The sequence below is a fragment of the Carassius auratus genome, chromosome 41 (genome assembly GCF_003368295.1).
Source record: "Carassius auratus strain Wakin chromosome 41, ASM336829v1, whole genome shotgun sequence".
NCBI lineage: Eukaryota > Metazoa > Chordata > Actinopteri > Cypriniformes > Cyprinidae > Carassius > Carassius auratus.
In genome coordinates this window covers 23440032-23463112 of record NC_039283.1, presented here as the reverse complement: position 1 = coordinate 23463112, position 23081 = coordinate 23440032, and the positions used below count along the sequence as shown (strand labels likewise).

The window sequence follows — 23081 nt, the reverse complement described above, 5'->3', positions numbered from 1 at the left end:
GAAAAGTGAAAACCTGTCGGTTTTTTAAGAAACAAATCCATCAATAAGGAATTTTACTTTAAACCCTCGTTTCTGACACAAATATGTGTCCACAATCTATAATTATAGACGCTAATAAACAGTGTTTCATTGTGCATATTTCTCTTCTTGTTTCAAACTAGAAAGTAATATTCCTATTAGATATAGACGACTCGTATTTAGGTTGGAAGCAAAGTTAAAACGTGATGGATTTGTTTCTTACAAACACGCAGCTTTTCACTTAAGAATTTTAATAGATGGACTGGAGACTTGTGGATTATTGTGATGTTGAAATCAAATGATTTCAAAGAAGAAAAACTCATCTTCATTTTGGATAGCCTGAGATTAGTATATTGGAAGGGACATTTTTGCTGAACTATTCCTCTTAGGTGAACATAAAAATGAAAAGCCTTCAACTTCAAACGTTCATAAATTAAAAACTTCAGTCACACAAACTCTAATTTAGTGATTATTTGTGAACACTAGATGGCGCAATGTATTTTTTTTTTTTATTTATTTATTTTTTTTTTTTTGCACAGGAATGATTATAGAAACAACTTAGAAGTCATTAAGAAGTAGTCACTTCATTGTAATCTTGTGGCGTTTGAGCTAGAGTTTTAGTGTACACCGACATTTTGAACACACTGCACAGAATTTTGAAAGAAATCTGATTGTGGTTTTATGTGAAGGGAATGTAAACTTTATGAAATAAATCTCTTGTTGTTGCATTTTCCCCCTAACCCTCTAAGTCTCTCTCTGGCACATGCTGTTTAAGCACTTTATCTGTTATGACTTTTCCAGACAAGCTACACTGAAAACCCCTGTGTTCATTTGAATAGTCGTGGGAGACGAATTTCTCACCCACACAGTTATGAATGAATCGCTGTCAGTTGTTCCTCCATGGGAAAAAACTTATAATATTCATTAACTGTGCTTTTTTAAATCCCACAGCACAAAATATTTAGACTTGATGTGACTGTGTGCACAGCTGCATTTGTGGGACACTTGATCTTACAGAACATCATGAATATTATTAAAAAACAACAACAGATTTATTTTCATTCAAGTCTTGTCACATATGCACTACTATATATATATTTTTATAGATAGATAGATCTATAAATAATATTAAAATAAAACAAATTATAGAATAATAGATATTAATTTGACACATTTTTTATTATAACCTATTCCAGTTTAGCCCTTATTCCAAGAACATGAGATGGTTATTTGAAGGAAAGTAAAGAAATAGAGGTATTGAGACAGACTATAAATGCTATGTCCAGATGTTATAGTAACGTGTGCACTCATGAAATTGTCCTTGCAGCCTTTTTCAAATCCACTACCTCTTTATTAGACAAGTGCACTAAAATATGATGCAGTTTCCTCCCCACACACCGTGGGTTGGCAAATGTTTAGCCACAGGCTTATAAAAGTGTGTTTTAAAGCAAAGGCCATGCTGAGTCAAGACAAGAAGACAGCAAAGCCTTAAATCAGCTATTGCCCTTTAAAACATTCTCTGTTTGACATGCAGCTCTGCACCAGCCCACTGAATTGAAACCTGCTGTTGTGGGTGAAGCTGGTTAGTGTTGGGGGATCTAAATTTGGATATGATTTCAAAGGTCTTGTGCATGCAAGAAACCCCAGAGGTTTGCTGCATTCTCATGAACAGAGGTAGATTATTTTTTTAATCCATTTATTTACTCTTTAACCTTGGGTGTAATCCATATGTCATGTTTATTTCACACTATTGACACTTGATTCTTGAGTCACGTCCCACTGCAGAATTTAAAGGACCAGCGTTTCAAAGAAGATTCCTTAACACAAATGCTACTTATTTTTTTATAGATTTTCTTTATTTTAGCAAAATGAAGACATATGGCCTAATATGACTCATAACCTTTAAACCCACCTGTCCTCAGTCAACTCAGAACTTTAATATTATATTAATACACATGCATATTTTAAAGAAACATTACTGTGACGGAGCTGAAAAAACCTTTGGCATCAAAACATTATTCACTGAATAATATAAATGTGTCTATCATGTTTCATTAGTACTGCTTAGAGTCAGTTTTTATTTCTTATTTTCGTTTATGGCGACTGATTTCCATTGTAATTCTTCTTCTTATTATTATTTTTTTAAACAAAACTGCACATTTATCAAAACTTAAAAAAAAAGTTATGCAGTACTAGCAGCCTACTCTACTGCTCATTTACACAGTGCGTACGTTTATCATTCCACACTAAGCGAAGAATGCCAATCTCAAGAACGCACGTAAAGGGGCGGGAACACCAAACATAATTTTCTATTGGACGCGCCGATCCGTCACTCACAGCATGTGCGTCATTTCCGTTGTCAGGTGGTGCTGCTATGGAAAGATGTGATCAGTTGTCCTAAGAAGGCTTTTCCCTCAAAACCCCTGTCGGTAATCGTGAAATTTCTCCAGTTCGCTTGAAACAAACCGCTTCGTGGTGGAGTCTAAATGTCGGTGCAGCCCTGCTGAACATTTAATCGGCCCGAAATGAGTGGAAATTAGTGTACGACAGAGGATTCCCTCGGCGGTTTGGTAAGTTGTTAAATGGCCCGACGTTCGACTGAGGAGATTTTCACTGTCCGTTAAAGGGACACAGTGAACTCATTGGCCTTCTGGGCTTTCATTTCGTCTTGAAATTCAAATAAACGCGCTTTTGCAACGATTAAATTGTCGTATTTTAAATATATTGCGATATAGACTGTATATGCAAGAATACAAAGAAAAATAAGCAGGTTTTCGCTTGCAAATGCTAGACCAATTGATTAGGCTCGTTGTATTAATAAGAGCGCGAACTTTGTTTCTTACACACGCGTATTAAAGTCAAATATATTAGTGATCATTGTTATAATTTTACTTGTAACGTTAGCTGGTTGGCAATGTACGTTACGCCGTGTACTGTTATCATCACATTGAAGTGTTCCTGTCTCTATTCCCTCTGCTGTCATTTTAGCTATAAATGGAAGCATTAGTCACTTGTTTTTACACACCAAAAATCTTAGACATCCAAATATCAAACGATACGTGTGCAAAAACGCGCATCTGATAGGGGTTGCATCAAGCTGCCAGTCGGCGCTCGGAGGTTGCCAGGTTCTCAAGTTTGCGTGCAGTGACAGCTAGCATATTGTTAGATCTAATAAAATATTAAAATGTTCTGCTACTGAGTGGATCAGAGCGTTTAAATCATGCAGAGGTGATATTTCGCTTCTCTGATGACTTTGATGTTTGTATAATGCCATGGTCCTCACAGTGCATCCATTCTGTCTGATGAATGCAAAGCAGTATGAGTAATCCTTCGTATAACACGATTTCATCATCATCGTGTTGTTGTTAAAGAGATGGTTCACCAAAAAAAAGAAGGTTTGGTCATCAGTTAATTATTGTTTTAAAAACTTATTTAATTTTCATTAGTTCAATTGAACACAAAAGAATATGTTAATATTAGAGATGTATTGCGTATTAGCAACGTTTTCTCGCTCTCTCTCAATTACAGAGGAAGTGAATGTTTACTTGCACCGTCTAGCATCTCCTTTTCTGTTCCACAGAAAAACATCTTGTTTGAGTCAAGATAATTTTTTGTTTGTTTGTTTCCTTTGAGGTTGCAGGTCACATTCTCATTCTTGGTTGAGCCAATGCAGAGACGTGGTCTTTGCAACAAGCCATGGTGCTTTAAAGATGTCAGATCTCCAATAATGCATGTCAAAAGGGTTGATGAGAAGGCAATCACGTCTCTCACCCCCGTCTGTCACATTGTCAACAGTCTGGGTCCAGAAAGACAAAAAAAAAACTAAACGTGTGAAATGATCTGCGATAACTGCCAACTGTACCCCCTCCTACGTCCTCGAGTCAAGCTGTGTGATCTGTTGCAGAATTACATTTCAATGTCTGTTTCATTCAGAATTACTGTGCGACCAAGCTTATAGCTTAAAAGTGAATCACAACTCTCTGTAATTCAAAATTCGGATGCCATTTGAGTCCTAATTTGCATGTATTTGCTATTAGAGCACATTGATTGTCATTGTATGAATGGGATTTCATGCCCAGTCTCTGTATTGTCCCTTAATTTAAACAGAGTTGAGATTGATTTTGAAGAGCTCAAGGGGTGCAGAACTGTCCGCGACACTAAATGCACTCTCTCACCCCCCGCTTGCATTGTGATATGACGTCTGGAGGCTGCTTTTGTCACACTGCCATTGGTGTCAAACAGCAGCATTTCATATTTCTGACAAATTGTCACCAGTGCAAACTCCAGGGCTTGTGTGAATCATGCTGTATCCATCCGTAGCAGCAAATGCCTTTCTGTAGAACCACAGAAACGATAATCAGATTCTAGAAGAACCAAACACAACAAGCAGGCGTTCTCTGAAATAAGCCCTTCATCCTGAATGTTTGACCATAACTAATGCACTTCTTGTGATATCTGAATGTGTTTTCTTTCAAAGCAGTTCTTGTTGCAGGCCAGTCAGTATTGCAATCTTGTAATATGCAGATTACGCCATAGAGATTTGCAGATAAACCCATGCAGATTGAGGAACGGAAGGATTACAAATAGTAAAGGGGGAAAACACGAATTGCAACAGCAGATTAAATTGCAGTTCAAGATTCATTGGTTATTTAATTAATTTGAGATCAATTGGTGCTGAACAGTTGCCTTTCTTGAGTGAGTTGTGGTTGGTGGCGCTGTTTGTGAATGGGACGCGATCATGGAAGTCACATCATCAAATCACACCTGCTGTTTTTTGCTCATGCAAACGGCACCTGATGTGTTGTCATTCATACAGGGGCAGAGGTGTTAATGGCGCCTGACTGTTATCTGACCTAGGTGATCTCTTGCTAGATCCCCTTCCACCACCTGTTATTTGCTCACTTTATAACAAACACTTTGGTGGTGGTGTAAACTGAAAGATCTCATTGGATTGGCTATTGTCCCTCAAGGCAACAATGGAATGCGTGTCATGGGTTTCTTTGTTTGGATGCGTTTAAGATTTTAGTCAAAAAGTCACATTTGTCTGGTTGCAAGTCAGGTTGTTTTATCAATCGAGTATTAACACTTTCTCAACCCTTTTTCAGATCTGCAGAATGTCTAAACGCCGTGCTTCGGACCGAGGGGCCGGAGAGTCTTCCGGCAGACCCAGCAAGCTCCTTTGTCCTGGGATATCTGGCAATGCTAAAAGAGTCGGTCCCTTTGTTTTAGGTAAGCTGCCTAGGGTAATGCAAGTGAACCTTCAACACTAGCCCTATGTTTTTGTGTTTCAATGCAGACGAGAGGGAGGAGGAGGAGGTAGTATAAGCTCCGTTCTGAGGCCTCTGTTCGAAAAGAATTACAGAGACGTTTTAGATTGACAGCTTCACATCTGAATCCGCAGGTCTTTCCCTGTATACCTCTATCACACTGCCATCTTGTCTTTGAAATGCATCCGTCGCAGTTGGAAATAGCAGTGTGACGTGGTAGTGCAGGGTGCTGTGATAACAGTGTTTATGATTGGCCTCAAAGGGAATTGCTGTGCTCTGTACTGAGAACACCTTTTGCATTTGTTCACACATCTTTTTTTTTATTCCTCCCCATCTCAACAGGTCCACGGCTGGGAAACTCTCCTGTGCAGAGTATAGTGCAGTGTCTAGCCAGAAAAGATGGGACAGATGATTTCTACCAGCTAAAAGTGAGTACTTTTTTTAGACCTTGTTTACATGGGTGTTAACATCTTGGGGGAGCACAAGTGGTCAGGCGAGATAGATCACCATTTATATCTGCCCCCAAATTCATGTCCTGTGACACAATGTGATCAGATTGCATGGGGAAGGGGGGTGTATGATAGATTATACTGTAATAAAACTTTGGAGCTGAATCAGTTATTAAAAAGATACAAAGTTTTTTTTAGATTTTTTTTTTTCATCTATTCTCACCGAGACTGCATTTATTTGATAAGATTAATGTTTTTTTTTATTATTTCAGTAACTGTTTTCTGTTTCAATATATGTTCAAATGTAGTGTATGCCGTTATTTATTTTTGTGGAAATTTTCAGGATTTTTTCGATGAACAGATCAATTCAAAAGAACAGCATTTTTTTATGCATTTTATTAAAAATGTTCAAATTTTAATGACAAGTTGATGTTTATTCAGTAACTGCTATGATGAATTCAGTGAAGGATCAGTGAGACTTTTTAAAGATCTTCATTATTGGAAATTATTATTATTTTTTTGTCCCCTTTTAAAATTTTGGGGGATATTTGATTAGCCAAAGTGCCATTTAAAACCCGATGTGAGGTGATACAGAAGGAAACGGTTTTCAAAACCCCTCCCATGTGATTCAAACATGTCCTGACCAGGGAAGTGAGACTGCTTCTGAACACAAAAGCCCCTGTGTGTCTCTCACTGTTTGCATGAACCTTTGACCTGCCTCAACAAATCTTCACAATATTGTCCAATTCATGACCAACTATGGTTCAGAGATGACCATCAGACATCTTTGTTTATGCACCAGCCTGTTAGTGGTGGGGCTTGAAAGAAAGGTGCTTGTCAACCTGGAGTCTAACCTTTTAACCCCACTCCATGTCTAGTGTCCCTCGGATGGTTGTCCAGATGTGTTGAAGGATATGTGAGGGACTTATCTTTGTCCCCTCTGTAGATAAAGTCTTTAATGGACCTTCTGTATTGCCTCAAGATCATTGATAGCTCAGTATGTCATCACAGTGAAGATAAGAGACTCCCAGAATCTAGTGGTGTGGTGTCTTCTTACCTTCGACCTTTGTTGTAGATTCTCACCCTGGAAGAACGTGGGGACACAGCAGGAGAGACACAGGAAGAAAGGCAAGGGAAAATGCTCCTGCATACAGAGTATTCTTTATTGTCACTGCTCTCAAACCAAGAAGGAGTGGTGCACCATCACGGCCTCTTCCAGGTAAGACCAATTATGAGTAGCTTATGTGTACAATGTGTCATTACAGTTTCTTAATGTCAGTCACAATGCTTTAATTGGAATTGTTTGGCATCTTGAACATCATTGATGCGTCATGATTCTTTCTCATGCTTCTGGTTTGAGCCACACAAATTGATAATATTTATGAATTATTAATAATTATGAAAAAAAAAAACAATTCTCCACTCTTACACAGGACAGTGTCACACAATTGAAAACGGATCATAGAAACTAAATGACAAAATTAAGGTGGTTAAATGAATAGTTCACATAAAATTTATTTCTTCTGCTGAATAAAATAAAAATATATTGAAGAATGCGTGTAACCAAAATTTGAACTATTCCTATAGTCTAACAGAGCATTTCATTTTTTACATCATCTAGGTTATTATATCAGTTATTTTTCTTTTCATTAGCAGATCAGAGTACACATCTGTCCACAATCCACCTTAACTCGTCAAAGATTTGTCTTTCAAAATTGAAATGCACAATTGACTTGTTTTGGAATCTGGCTATGCCTCATTAAATCAAAATTGAATCGATTTGTAAGATGCCTAAAGATTCCCTCCCGTACTGTACATTCTCATTCCCACAACTTAATTTGTTCTATCATTGTTCCTTCAGTTGTTTTTCTTTTCATCACAAAGGGCTCGCAGTGACTCACCACTTACTTTCTCTTTGAGCAAGACACTTTCTTTTTCACTCTTACAGTTTTTAATCTATATCTAGACCTCTCCTTTCTTTCCTGATGGAAATCGGCTCCAGAACAAGCTGTTCTGTGCTGTCAGGGCCATTCATTGAAGCTTGCAGTATTGATTGGCTTATTATAGCTTCTCTCTAGAGTGGGCCAGTTAATTATGGATCGCCTCTTGTGTTCAAAGGCGCAGTCAATGCAAACAGAAACCACACTGCCGATCGATTCATGGCCCTCTTTTGACCCCAGTCTCAGGTGACTGAAGGAGGGCTTTCATCATTCAAGCTGTTGCACATGGCGAGGCATACAGGAGAACCGCTGCTGTGTTTTCTGTACTACCAGTCCATTACCGTCATCTTGTTCTTTAAACCCTGTATTTTCTTCTTTAGCTCCATTCAAAAGCTTAATCGTTCGGTTTGCTTTGTTACACATTGTTAAATGCACCGCTGGGCTGTCTGAGGTAAAGTTTTTTATGCTGTCCCATTATTCTCTGCAAAAATCTTTTCTAAGGCATTTTCTATTCCACATCTCCATCTCAGGACCGCTCCTGTGAGATTGTCGAGGACATGGAGGCCAACAAAGTGCGAAAGATGAAGAGACGAATCTGTCTGGCGCTTGACTGCCTCTGTGCCCACGACTTCAGCGACAAGACTGCCGACCTCATCAACCTGCAGCATTACGTCATCAAAGAGAAGCGACTGAGCGAACGCGAGGCCATCGTTATTTTCTATGATGTAGTGAGAGTGGTGGAGGCATTGCATAAGGTGAGCTGCGAACTGCTTTTAAAGTCTGAGTTTTGTAGTAAATAATCAAATGAGTTTTGCTCATCTGAAATTAAAAATATTTTTCTTGACAACTTTCTTCATGGCACTAGAAATAACAAGGTCAGGAGTTTGTATTCCAAGGAATACAGGAACTGACAAAATATCAGTTAAAGGCACAGGTTGTAGGACCTGCCACTAGAGGGCGTAGTACCAAAACAATAACAATCGTGTGATTTGATGATGCTAAGAAAGAGCGTGGAATGATGGGATTTGTTGTCTTCTACCCAACCGTTGACGGCCATCAATCAGACGATATGAAAACGAAACTATTCTTGTTCAACAAATATATGCACTCATGTACATTCAGACACAATAATTGGTCGTACATGACAAGCGCGAGTTCAATGATTTGCGCAAGTAGATTACATACAAAGTCAATGCAAAGACGCGATCAGACTATGGATAAGATGCATCCTCGCGTGGGTCTAGAGACGCGATGCCCCGTGTTTGGCGTGTTTGCCCCATAATACTAATCTTGTTGATCGTTATTATAGCGTAAAAATACAGATCAACTCTATCGAGTAAAACACTAGCAAGATCGGCATCTCTTTCTAGTTGAAGTTTGTCGCGAAGCTCTCTCCATCTAGAAAATGCAAGACCGATATTGATCCTCGCTCTTCCTCTCCTCTTGTCCCAAACTCTTCTTGGGTCGTTTGGTTGACCCGTACGCTTACGTTTACGGGAGCAGTCTTTGTTGACAGAACCAGCGGCAGACGGTAAACAGTAATTATGTTCCATAAATAAGGAACACAATCCACCATAAAATGTGCAAGAAGTAGTAAATAAGGAACTGCTTGAAGCAAGCTAGTGGTTTGCTGTACGCTAGACACTACTTCCACATTTGTCCACGGCACTGCCCCGTGTCACTGTTTAGAATGGGAATTTTCTCATGATTTACAAGTAGTTGAAAACATTAGAGATATTGTTAGTAATCAGCTGGACAAAATATATAACACTAGCCTAGTGGTTTTTGGAGATTTTACTGCAAATATCTTACAAATTGTACCTTTAATATGTATACATTGTTGTTATTTTAGTAGTATTTATATACTATTATTATTTTTAATTATTTTAAGTTTTAGTAGTTTTATGTTTTTGTATTTTTTTTTTTTTCATATAGATTTAAATTCAGTTTTATTTCAGGTTTAGTTTTACAAATTTTAGTAGTACTTCAACATTTATTTCAGTTAGTTACCATGGCAACATTTTGATGTAATTTTCAGTCACCAAAAATATTTTTAGTAGTTTTAGTTAACAAAAGCACTTGAATCAAATGTCATTTTTAGATTTTTATTTTTATTTGTTTTTATTTTTTGGCTCATTGCTACCAAACTCCTTCACTTGCAACTACCTGCTGTGGTTTCCCCTTGATAAAATGAAGTCATGCTATTTTTTTTCTAATTTAATATTTTGCTTTATTTGGAACTTTGTCGTATTCCAGAAGTAACATTGTTGCACATGATATTTTATGTTTACTGTGTGATTCATACTGTTGAAAGTGTAGCCCATATCTTTAGGTAAATATAGTAACCGTTCACTGTTTTTGCCTTTGTAGAAGAACATCGTGCATAGAGACTTGAAGCTTGGAAACATGGTGCTTAATAAAAGGTAAGACTTCTTCCTCCATTTTTCTTTTACCTGCTGTGCTGGTGGAGTTTTCTGTGTGCTCAGCCCTCTGTTGGGGTCTCATGAAACACCATCTGGCTTTATTGACCTCTCTCCGTTTGAGCACTTAGTGAGAGTGGGATTCATCCCCACAGGATGAAAAGGGAGGGGTAGGGAGCAGTGGGAAGCTATCCCAGTTAAAACGAGTAGGCATGGAACGTGCCCCTGTTTCATTCCCTGGAAAAAAAAAGGAGAGAATGATGGAGCCAGGGAATGAGGGCGGGTGGGTGATGAAACCGCACATGCTGGCTTGAAGGCATCCGAGGTCGGCAAGCATTGTGAATTGGATAGACCTAGTGGAATTCCCAATCCCTCATCCATAAAGACCCTTCTCCAAACACCATATGCGCCACGTGTGTTTTCTGCTGCTTGTGGAACGGGTACGCTTTCCAAAGTTCTGTTGTCTTTGTCATTTCAAATGTCCCCAGGAATGAGAGACTCACTGACTAATTGAAAATCCTCAGTTCTGCCTGTCACATTTGCCAGCATGTGCTGCTCACTGCTGAGTTCTCACATATTGTAGTTCGGTCACATAAGTGCACAGCTTGTCTAATTATGAAACCTGTCACACCATATAAGCTCAGTGGCTTGTGTAGTGAGAGGAGGAGTGGAGCCTGTTTTTTTTCATCTTCACAACCTTTTCTCGTCTCTTTACGGTTAACTGTACTTCTTACGTCCTGGCTTATTGAAGGTATGCATCATGCACCATTTTTTATTTTGCCATTAACCGCTTCATCGAGTATTTTTGATCAAATGAGCATAAGCAAATTGATTTTTTTTAATGGTTTTTACAAGTAGGCATTAAAGGAAGAGCATGTGTCATTGTGGTTATTTCTGTGGTTTTTGCTTCAGAAATTCACCTGGTAACTTGGTGGGCAGAATTTAGAGTTTATTTATAGATGTATATGCCCACAAATTCCTAAAGCTGGGTTTTGCACTTAGAATGTTAAAAGGTAAATGTCAGAGCTGTGTCGGTGCAGTCTTGCTTGAGGAGAGATTGTTATTTCCCATCCCGCTTCCTTTCTCTTCTAGTCCTGTTAATTTAAAAAGTGACAGGAAAGCAAAAATAAAATGATACAAATTTAGCTAGGCTAAAAATAAAATAGCTTGGTAAACTACCAAGAAGCGATGTAACATTTTCTCAGAAAGGTGTTGGGAAATCTGAAAATTGAGTAACACATAGTTTCAGATCATTCGTGCGTTTTTTTTTTATTTGTTTTGTTTTTTATCTTTATTTTGCATGTGCTATTGAGTCGAGCATTTTATGCCTGTTCCACGGGAGTCAATTAACAGGATAGGCATGGACTGGTATATCATTGCTGAACGAAAAAAGAAAACATCCACACATACCCTCATTTGTCACTGGACCCTGTGGTGATGAAACCAAGCAGTCTGGTCTGTCTGCTTTAGTTCAGCAAGAAAGCAGAACACCGTGTCCCAGCTGGAGATAATAAAGCCCTCTGCCAAAGGATCCATAGCTCAGAGCTGAGTCACACTCGTGTAATGCTGGCAGAGCTCTTGCTCTTTCATTCTGCAAATACCCGTCTGATTCTACTGTTTGTGCGACCCTGCCCAGCCGGCAGAGTGTTGGCTTTATGTAGAATGGAAAGTTCTTGGTATTAGTCATAGTGTGTGTGTGTGTGTGTGTGTGTGTTTTGTTGACAAGACACTCAGGCTTTCAAAACTGACTGTCGAATCTGGTAGTTCAAGCATTTTTTATCCTCAGCATTTTGTCAGTAACTACCTGTAGTGCAGAATCTTCTCTCATATTTCACAAGCATGTGTTCCCATTACTTCATACTAGTTTTCCCTCCTTCACAGCTTACACACTCCGCTCTTCAGGGAGCACCATATGGCTGTCACCATCAAGACTCTATAAAAGTGAACAAATTGCCTGATCTGTACATTTGCTGTCACCATTAGCTTTGTTCCTCTTGCAACACTGCTTGCCCAAGCAGAGGAACTCAAATACCAGACAATTGCATCAAAATCCCACATTTCGGCATCAAGACTTCCTCATGCGTTGAAACTATTTTTCCCATAAACAGGCTAATTTTAGCAGGAGTGAGAGACTGGGAGGCTTCTGGTCTCTTCACATGTGCGGGAAGAGGAGAGTGAGCAATGAGAATTTCCTGAGGAGAAATGCTTGCTGACTCTTATTGCTTGGGAACCAAGGCACATGGTCATGATGAAGCCAGACAAAAGCTTATATTAAGGCTAAAACTATTGCAATGATGAAAACTAGCTTGAGATTGACGCAAATGCTTAGACATTAGGAGCAGTAACATTAGAAGTTGTTGACGCCACGTGAAACTAGAGTGCAAAAAAGGTGCAGTTATGCAATACAAGAGAAAACCAATGAAATTTGATTAGTTTGCTTCATGTAACCATCATTAAACAAAACTTTTGAATTGATTACGTAGTTAAATGCCTTGAACCACATAAACTTTACAGAATCATCAACGATTTATCCTTTAGTGTGATGCATCTGGAGCTTAGCAGATCCAGTTCATGCATGAAAATATTGTTGCATTTGATTTGTTGTGTTTGATAAATTGGCTGTTAATGCAACATTAAAAGTAAACTGAATTTGAAAACTACAAACATTCGCAACTGGTAAAGATGCAATGTAAGATGGAAAGACTAAACATTATTTCCACATAGTCCATTGTGATTAACAATGTTTTTTTTTTCTTCTAATCTAATTTAATCATGACCCTCCTTTTTAAATGAAGATGATAATCAGCTTTCGATCAGTGAGAAACTCTGCTGAGAAAAATCTTCAGCTTCAGGAACGGGCCTGTTTCTAACTGTTAAGCATAAGTGTGACAGGGTGTGAAAGTGAGAGTGTAACTGGGGAAGCATGGGAAAAGAGGATGTAGCTGTAGTGGTGTTTTTTTTTTTTTTTTTTTTTTTTTTCCAGCTGTGACTGTGTGAAATCTCACATTGAAAGGTCCCCAAGTTCAGCTCTGTCAGCTGACGTGTTAGTTTTGCTCATTGTAAATGTGAATGCATTTTTTACGTGAAAGTGTTTCTATGTGTGTTAGAGTGCTTGTTTTCATTGCATGCCTGTCACTGAAAAAAAGAAGTGTAGTTCTTTCCTTTCTGAGGTGCAAAGATTAGTCATCTACAAGCTTGTGAGAAGCCACAGGTGACTCACTTGTTTGTCAAGTGCAGTCACGGTGTGTTCTGTCATGTTAGGTTCTGCTTTCTGAAAGGCAGAATGGCTCCCTGCCACAGATTAGATTTAATGACATAGACAAAAATATCAGAGGCATGTTTGCGCAGATACAAACTCGACTCACCTAACAGTTAGAGTTTCGTTTTGATATGGATGTATAGTGTAAAAGTTTTTTCTATGTATACACACAGGTATATATCTCTTGTATTTCACTAATCCAACCAGTAGGAATGAATTGAATATCAAAGTCATAACAGATTTCAAGGAACAATATTTTTGATGTCGTCAGATGTTACCAGACTCCTTCCCCTCTAACCATCAGCTCTGTATTTTTATTTTAATTCAGAGAGAATGTATGCCTTTTCTTAAGGACAAGCTAGGTTACAATGTCCTTTACGTAGTTGTTTGACGTTATTGGTGTTTTGTGTGCTGCAGGACCCATCGGATCACCATCACAAACTTTTGCCTTGGCAAGCATTTGGTGAGTGAGGAAGATCTGTTAAAGGACCAGCGAGGCAGTCCAGCCTACATCAGCCCAGATGTCCTGAGTGGTGAGGATTGTGTGTGTGTGTGTCTGTGTGATTCACATGACTCACCCTCCATGTCACCACTGTAATCAAAGCTCATAAACACAACCACCTACACAGCCCTAATCAGGACAGCAGTCACAAACCCTCAGCATGGATGAGCAATAGACAGGTTTATTAAAGTCATTACTTGTGTTGTGTGCCGCAAGACTTGGCCTGTTAGCTCATCAACGTGCAAAACTCTTCCCTTAAGCTCGTTGTCATGGCCTCGAGCAGATCTCAGCAGTGAGACGGATCAAATAAACAGCGGTTGTATCACGAGATGTATCTTTCCAAACAATCTCTCTCTTTCTGTGCGGAATTGAAGTTCACTCAAGTGATGTAATTTCATTACAAGGGACTAAGTGTTTATCTTGTGTGTCAAACGTTTATGTAGCATGGTCCAGTTACTGAATAGTCAACACGCTAAAAGTATTTTGACCTTTTTTGGTTTCACAAACTTAAAAGTGGCTTGTCTGTATTATTTTTTGGAGATTAAAAAAAAATTGGCATGCTACAGTTGCTGTCCATTAAGATTAAGATTAGCTTGAATTTGAACCTAAAATATTCCTTAATATCATATTATATTAAAATTAAGGGGTAATTTTTTTTTGTACTGTTCTCTGATGTCTACTTATAATGATATCAAGATTTGTACATAAACAAATATCATGATTTAAAAATAATAGACTATGTTCTGTCCTATTTTCTGTTTCTCGGAACACAATAGTTTTAAAACTTACATCCTGTTTTTCTAATACAATGACCTCTTATCTGAAAAAGATTAGGGGAATTTCTCAGGTCATTACCTCTTTAAGTATAATTAAAATATAATGTAACTTTATGCCTCTCCTTATATTTTTTGCATTGCAAATGGATTGGGATGAGGTATAAAGTATGTAAATACATGTATATGGTTAAAAAAACTGTGCATAAAGGCATCACTGGTGTCCGTCTGAAACGCTTAGTATTTTGCTTAATTCAAAGACACCATCAGCTCAGTGAAAAATGTAAACGAAACAATGTGACGTTGGTTTGTATAATTCATTCAATAATATTGTGTGCAGAGTGCTGTTTGTACTGTATGATACAAAGTTGAAGATCCCTGCTGTTAAATCGTGTTTGTTTAGTTGACTAGCTAAAATATCAAACACCACCACCTTTCCAGAACTGTCTTTCATGTGTTTTCGGGGTTTTTCCAAGACCTCTATGGATAGAGGCTCTGGTAAGATGGTGCATTCCGAGCATGAATGTTAAATCGAGGTGCAGTCGAGCTGTTGTTTGCGGTCTCCATTCACAGTAAAATGACAGAAAGAAACCGGGAGTAAATCGGCCGAATATGACAGCAGAACAAAGGGAGAGCTGCTTTAGTGAGTCATCACAATGAGTCATGCAGAGAGGAACTACACTTCCTGCTCTCTCTCCCTCTCTCTCTCTCCCTCTCTCTCCCTCCCTCTCACTATTTTTCCATCACTCACACACTTTTTTTCACTTTCTCATGCGTAGGGTCAAAGTAGAAGCAGAGAAAATGTGTACCTTACAGAAAAATATACCATACAAATCACACTGTTTACCAAACAGAAACTACCTAATTAACCCCTCTTTTTAAAGCTCCCATGACTCATTTTTACTCTTCTGGCACATTGCGTTCTGCCCATTTATGGTGGTAAACAAAGTAGTATTGAGAGTGTTAACAGGTTTTGGGGGACTTGAAAAACTTTTGAAACTATTGGTAGCATATGTTTTATATGCACACTTACATTCGTTTGATTGAGATTAGATGGATTTGATTAAAAGTGACAGAAAAGACATTTACAAAGATGCTGAAGGCTGAAATAATGGCTGTTAAAATTTAGACAAGTTGCAGTAGTTTGCACTATGCTTTTTAATTGTGCGTAAGCCCATCAATTACCAGAAAAATGGGTCCTGTTTTGATTGCACAGACACTTAAATGTAAATCAGTCCGGATTCATATGTACATTCTTGTGTAGGTTTTGTTTCTAGTCTGATTGAATATGCAAACTGTTATAGAGCTGCTTGTTAAAATTGCACTTTGTGTTTCCATGTAGGTCGTCCATACCGTGGTAAACCCAGTGATATGTGGGCGCTTGGTGTGGTGCTGTTCACCATGCTCTATGGCCAGTTCCCATTCTACGACAGTATACCTCAAGAGCTCTTCCGAAAGATCAAGGCAGCAGAGTACTCCATCCCTGAGTGAGTCTCTCTATTATCTCTCTGTGCTTCAATTTTATCTTTTTTATTTTGTTTGGGGAGCTATTCTTTTAACTGAAGACTAAAAAAAGTATTTTTGCAGATGGAAATGCTTATGTGTCTTTGCGCCTGTTTTATTTGTGCAGGGATGGGCGGGTATCAGAAAGTACAGTGTGTTTGATCAGGAAGCTTCTGATGCTTGACCCCCAGCAGAGGCTTACTGCCACTGAGGTGCTCGAGTCTCTGAGCGCCATCATCGCATCCTGGTGCGTCTCATCTCTCATCTGAACTGAGATCAGCTTTATAGTTCCATTTTTAGCCCAGACGTCTTGTAAGAGTTTACAGAACATCTTAGGAATCCATGTGGTGGGGTGATGTCATTTTGGGTCAGCGATGTTGTCTCGCCACATTTTTGCAATTTTGCAGAAGGTGTCTGTAGATCTGAAAGTTCCCATTTGTCATTGACAGATTTATTTATTTATTATTATTTTTTTAATCTTTAAACAGGCAATCTGTGTCCTCGCTGAGTGGCCCTCTACAAGTGGTGCCGGACATAGATGATCAGCTTAACCACCCCGAACATCTTCAGGAGGTCAGTACCATTTTTAGGTGTTACAATAATATGAAAGGCATTTTTTTATGAAATGTAAGCTGAATTAATATGTAAATCATTCTTTAAACTAGTGGTTTCAGTTTTATTTGGTATGTGTTTATATATACATTCAAACCTTTTTATTTTGATTTTTTATGTTTTAAAGACACTGCTTAAATATTGTTGCGTAAAATGTTGCATTAAAACCATTGCGGCCAATTATGTATGAACTGGCTTATTAACTTGTTCATGTTAATTGTATCTTATAAATATGTCATCATGGACTACAATAGAAACTTCCTCTTCAAACTGCATTAACATGAGGTACTTTCTGGCACTGAAACAGTCTCTCTCTGTCCCCCCCAGGCGAAAGTGACAGAGGAGTCGTCTCAATACGAATTTGAGAACTACATGAGGCAACAGCTCTTGTTGGCGGAAGAGAAGAACACTATCCACGAGACCAAGAACTTCCTCAGCAAGAGGCATTTCGGTAACGTGCCTCCGGTAAGGCGCCTCGGCCACGATGCTCAGCCAATCAGCCCTCTTGATGCCGCAATACTGGCCCAGCGCTTCCTCCGGAAGTAGCACGGCCATTCTGCCCACAGGCGGGGGTCACTTGGAGTGGAGTGAGCCATTGGAACTGGGCGCACACTTTTATGTACACTTGCATGTGAGAGTGTGTATGTGTGAGCATCCAGCCTGAGTCTTGCAGTCACAAACACAGGCCAAGGAACCGCTCAGCACTCTGTTGCTCCATTCATTGGCCTAGGACACAAACTCTACCTAAGGACGGCACACAATGAGACACCAACATCATCTCCACCATGCCAAGCCTTGCCTAAATCTGACACACACACACACTCTGTCTCTCTCTCTCTCTCTCTCTCTCTCTCTCACACGCACAGACACACACATTTTCAGCAATACCCCAACAGAATCATGTAGCAGATCACAGACAACCACCCTTTTCCCATCCACATCTCCCCCAGCACTTTTTACAGAAACGCCTCGGATCACATGATCAACCCTTTTGTTCTGGTCCCCTCAACCAGTTCGTCTGTTCCGCTCCCATCTGTATCTATGACTGCAAATCTACCTCTTACCGTTTTTTCAATCTCTCCATTTCCTCCTTTCTTAGTCAGTTTTTAACAATGCTGTTCATTCTTATGAAACCAGGACTAATTATATTGAGGGGAGACAAGCACAGGCTCAAGAGCATTAGCATTGTGGTTGTGTAACCATTCTGTTTCAAAACCAGTGATTTTATTTGTATTTTTTTCTCACAATCTAAATAAGCTTCCCCCTCCTCTCCTTCTAAAATGGTAGCATTTTAAGTAAGATTACTGTCTTCTTTTTCCATTTGAAGATGTTAAGTATCACAAGTTAGAAAGCTAAAAACCTCATATTACTGAAATCATAGCGCATGTTTCTCCTTCCTCTATTTGAATGGGTTTCTGTTGGCAGCTAGCATCTATGTCTGGATGCATACAACCAAAAGCATAACTTGGCATCCCAACCAGTGGATATGGTACGTTTTTTCCCCCCTCTTGCTATCGGCCAATCAGTAGGCAGCAGAAAGTGCAAAATCACCATTTCCTGTGTATTCGACCAAATGGAAATGCACATTTAACCATGTGATATGCCACTACAGCGGACTCCTGAGAGCTGAGCTAGGTGGTACTTTTGTTGATTTTGGTGTGTGTCATGCAGGAACTCATCACAGGGCTGTGCTTAGAAAAAGATGAGATACGGGACAGCTGGTGATGGGATGAAACTGTCAGGAAGCGAGGCAGCTGATCCGGCAGTCATGCGGAAGTCTAAGCCAAGATAAGCCCTGTAAGCACAGCCCTTAAGCCCTCCTTTCCTTTTGTGTCCCTCCATCAAGAGCACTCACCCTCTGATAGCATGCCAAGTCATCAAAGTGCATCTTCTGCCATGTTCTGTATCTCCGGTGCTTTCGTTCCCCACACAGATTTCAGCTGCAGCTCAGGGATTGAAGATTGGCCGCTAGGGAACGTTTTTGGCCACAGTGATACAAAGAAACCAGTTGCATAGGGAATTGTTTCTTTTAGGTTTTTCTTTTTATTCTCTTACCTACCACTCATTTCCATCTCTGATTATTGAATGCTTCATGATCATCAGCAAGGAAATGCCATGAAACCCACTCCTCTCAATCTGTTTATTGTGTGAGAATATTACAAGGAGTTGTATTCTTAATGTCATTTGACTTTTTTCAGACCTGTTTTAAGCTACCCCATGTGTATAAAGCATAACTGTGGGATATCTTGCCTTAGATTATCAACAGATTTTCAACTCAACCGTGAGCAGTGAATATGTACTTTTGATGCTAGAATATATCTTAGTATGATAGGCGATTGGCTTACATCGACCTGTGGCTTAGTTTGCAATGCCTTTATGTTTGGCTCCACTCGTGTCATTAGGTGAAAATGTCATTCAGTACTGTAGATCTCTGAGCTTATGACTAGCTGCTTGGCTTGTCCTTTTAATCTCCACTTTAATTTCATCTTTTGAAGACGTACAGCCTGGTAGTATATCTGTACCTTTCGGTTTTCATTTTAATTTATTTGCTGTTTTCAATTCATCTGCCATGGTAAATGTAGAGATCATGTATCACTCAAAAGCATTGCTGTGATCTCTCACGTTTTTTCTTCTATCTTCAGTGAAGGTTTTGCTTTATTGTCTATCTTTTCCTTTTTTTTTTTTTTATTCTTGAATAATTATTGCAACAATCCTGTCGGTATATTAAGCTACACTAATTAGGTGACTGACTTTGCATAGCTCTATTTTAAGTCAACTAAATTATCGTGCACATTAGCATGACATGTAGAATCGATGTAGAGTTTATCTTGCTAGATAAGGATGATACCGCACTCTGGCCAGTGTGAAAGACATTGTAATGGCGAATAGGCGTCAATAGTGCAAACCCCAGTGCAGGGTATTATTTGAAATAATTGCACCAATGTTTCTACACAAGCCACGATTGAAAGCATTAGTTTTTCCCAACTCAATGTGAATATATTTGGTTGTAAAGCAGTATCGTAGTGGATAATAGGCGTGACTTGATGGAGAGGAGCTTTTTGTGAGCAAATCAAAGTCCTTATATTAAAAAAGGAGTGCCTCAAGGCTATATGCTAGGTCCATGTAGAGTTCTCACGAAAGCCATTATATCATAGCAAATTTGTACAGTTGCAATATGGCTGCTGTTGATGTGGTTGTGTAGTCTGTACCCAAAACCTAGATAAAAGAAATTAGTAAATTTTTGTTTAATATGCCCCCTACGTTAGTTTACTGCAACCCCCTTGCATAGACAGTTTCATGATGTCCAAATTCTATCTGCAGCATGAAAAGTGTAAGTTTTTTTTTTTTGAAACTCTGTATACAATTTCAAAGCAATTAGTGCATGATTCTAATTAGCAAGACATGCCACAAGATGCAGCAGAAATTGGAGTGGATGTGGGTATTGTGCAAATTATGAATACACCCAAAAAACGAAAAAAAAAAAAAAAAACAGAGACACTGCAAGGGAAGATACTGAAAGTTAAGTTTGGCTTAGATTTTCTTTTCTTTTTAGGCCACTTTGTGCAGATGTTTCACAAATTGGGAGATTTCTCTTTAGAATTGTTACTTTTTTTTTTTGCATCTTTTGCTAAAACTGGAAAATCTAAATCTGGTGTAAAACAAAACATGATTAAACAGGTCAAAAGCCTGAACATTTGATGTTGTAAGCTGCTCGGTTAGAATGGTGTCAAAGAAAAAAAAACTGGGTAAATGTACAGAGATGAAAAACAAATTTGTATAAAAGACATATTTTTGTACTTCATCAAATCTCTACATGCATGTCAGCAATAAACTTTGATATGGAAAATCTTTGTATCTCTTGTGTTTGAAGTATGTAAGATTTTAATTCAAGTTTGCTTTTAAAAGCATTATTTAAAAGCACTTAAAAAAAAACAATGCATCTTTTTGATGATATCAGTTTCATTCAAATAATTAAGATTTTTTTTTTTTTTTACAATTCTCAGTAGTGTTTAATTTTAGGTGAAGTTTTCAGTTTTTTTTTTTTTTTTTTTTCAGTCAGCAATTTTAGGTTTGCATTTTAGGTCTACATTTTAGGTGCAGTTCTGCCCTCTTGTGGTAAACCTATGGAATGAAATGCAAAACGCTTTTTCAGATGCCCAGACAAATTTGATCTCTCATCTCAATATAAATTCAGTAGATTTGTTTGGATGATGTGATGAGTGCAATTCTAAAGTGTTTTGTTGCAATATCATCCTGACTAACCCTTAAGCTATAAACTTTTTTCGTAAGCTTAAAAAGACAAATTTATTGATTTGTGTGCTCGCTTCATCAGTTGCTCATTGAGTATCAACAATTCCCCTTTTACAGAAGTCTTTTACTCCAGTACGTTGTGTATTTTTGCTCCTTAATCATCTGAATCCCTGTGTTGAGGTTTGAACTCCGAGCGGTTGCTTGTCATTATTCACCTCTCTCTCCTGAATTTAAGATGTCTTCCAGTTTGCCAGAATAAGCTCCAGTGTGAACCAAACTTTATTAATCAAGGCCTTGACATGTAGTACTAGTTTGAAGCAAACATTGTAAGTCCAACACATTCAAATACATCTCCCAAGAGTTGGAAAACCAACTTTAGAGTAGTTTACAAGCCGCTTATCTGTTGAAAGCATATTTTGATAGAAATCACTCCTTTAACATATTCAACTCATTAATCCTCTGTTGTTGAGCGATTTTTGACCAGCAAAAACATTCACATGATGCACACAAGGCATCCATATGAGCTGTTGAATAAAACCGCTCGCAAAGCAAATTCCTCAGCTGTTTGTTTTCATTTCGCTGTGCCGGTCCGTAGTGTGCTCAAAACAACACATGGGATTTACATGCAAGATGCAGAGCACTGTTTGGACATCCTTTATCGATGATCTGATTTCCTGTTAAAACATCATCAGAATGCAAAATGTTTTGGCCCTGTTCTTTTATAAGACTCTTGTAACTGTCCTCCTGTGGTTAATGTAGCAAATTTGAAGTGTTTGATAAATTGCTACCCTGGGGTTCAGCACTAGTTTTATGACTCCGAATCATCATTAAATGTGTGAACCACTATGCCTCAATGGCCATATTGAAAACAGAAAACCGTGCAGGCTAACTCAAGACACTGGGGTTAAATTGGAGACATTTGTAGTGAATGCTTTGGTGTGGGTTGTGAAGCTGTTGCGTACTGCATTCATTAAAGTTTCCATTCTTATGATAAACATTCTAGTCTTATGAAGCTCAGTTAGTAGTGGTTCACATTTCATTTTATTTGGTTAAATTTTGGTTACATGTTTTAATTGATTTATATCACATATATTTAAATTTATATTTATAAATGTATATTAAATGTATATTTATTTTAAATGTTATATATATATATATGTAATAATATATTAACTGTATATATATATAGTTTGTGTGTGTGTGTGTGTAAGGGCAGATTTTTTTTAAAGCATATTTCATAAATGTATTGCATTCTGAAGCACAATATAAACAAACTTAAATGAGATATTTAAAACTAGAACTGATCAAAATTAGACAACACTTCCAGATACCTAAATGGTGTTATTCTGACACCTGGTCCTAATTTCTCTAATTATATGACAAACCCTGTTTAACTGGCAGCATTTTTCTAATCTCCACTTTCAACCATTGCAAGAGAAGTTGGTCATTCCAAATCTGTGATTTCTTGAATATTGCAGCTTTAGAAATGACAATCATTCAAATTGCCAAAAAGGCTGTTCGTCCATACATGCATGAAAAGAAAAGATAATGCAAAGACTCTCAATAGGGAATCGGTTCAACACTGCAGTTGGAATTGCTTGCAAGTTCCGTGCTGAACAGAGTAAGGATATGTCTTGGTATGTTTAAGTGAAGTTGGACAGAAAGTGCACTGTGCAGTGACCAAACCTCTCATCAACAGAAAGAATCAAAAGACTAGGCTCACCCAGGAGTATGTTGTGAGGACAGAGGAGAACTGGTCCAAAGTTCACTTGTGATTAGAGCAAGTTTAATTTATTTGGGTCTGATGGGAAACATTTTGTTCGGTGTCAGACCATAAAGAAGTCAGTGAAAGATGGAGGAGGAAGTGTCATGCTTTGGTGGATCTTTCTAAGAGTTGGGCCTCTAATACAGATTCATGGCAACATGAGGTTCCTTTCCTACAAGCATCTCTCAATCACCCTCTAATTTTCATACAAGACTATGTCCCCGTCACGCTGCAAATGGGGTAAAGCAGTTCCTTGAAGCTAAAATCACTGAAATAATGAAATGGCTGGCCCAGAGTCCTGATCAAAACCAGATTTAAAAAA

The 23081-nt window shown here is 38.4% G+C and overlaps 1 protein-coding gene across 1 annotated transcript; it reads left to right on the top strand.

The window, feature by feature from the left end:
• Positions 1-2354: 2354 nt before the first annotated feature.
• On the top strand, positions 2355-20591 carry LOC113059326 (serine/threonine-protein kinase 40-like). Its single transcript, XM_026227752.1, has 11 exons — positions 2355-2588; positions 5124-5247; positions 5628-5713; positions 6810-6953; positions 8205-8429; positions 10045-10097; positions 13771-13886; positions 15971-16115; positions 16259-16378; positions 16620-16704; positions 17071-20591. The coding sequence occupies exons 2-11, from the start codon at positions 5133-5135 to the stop codon at positions 17287-17289; spliced, it is 1308 nt and encodes a 435-aa protein (XP_026083537.1). The 5' UTR covers positions 2355-2588; positions 5124-5132; the 3' UTR covers positions 17290-20591.
• Positions 20592-23081: the final 2490 nt, after the last annotated feature.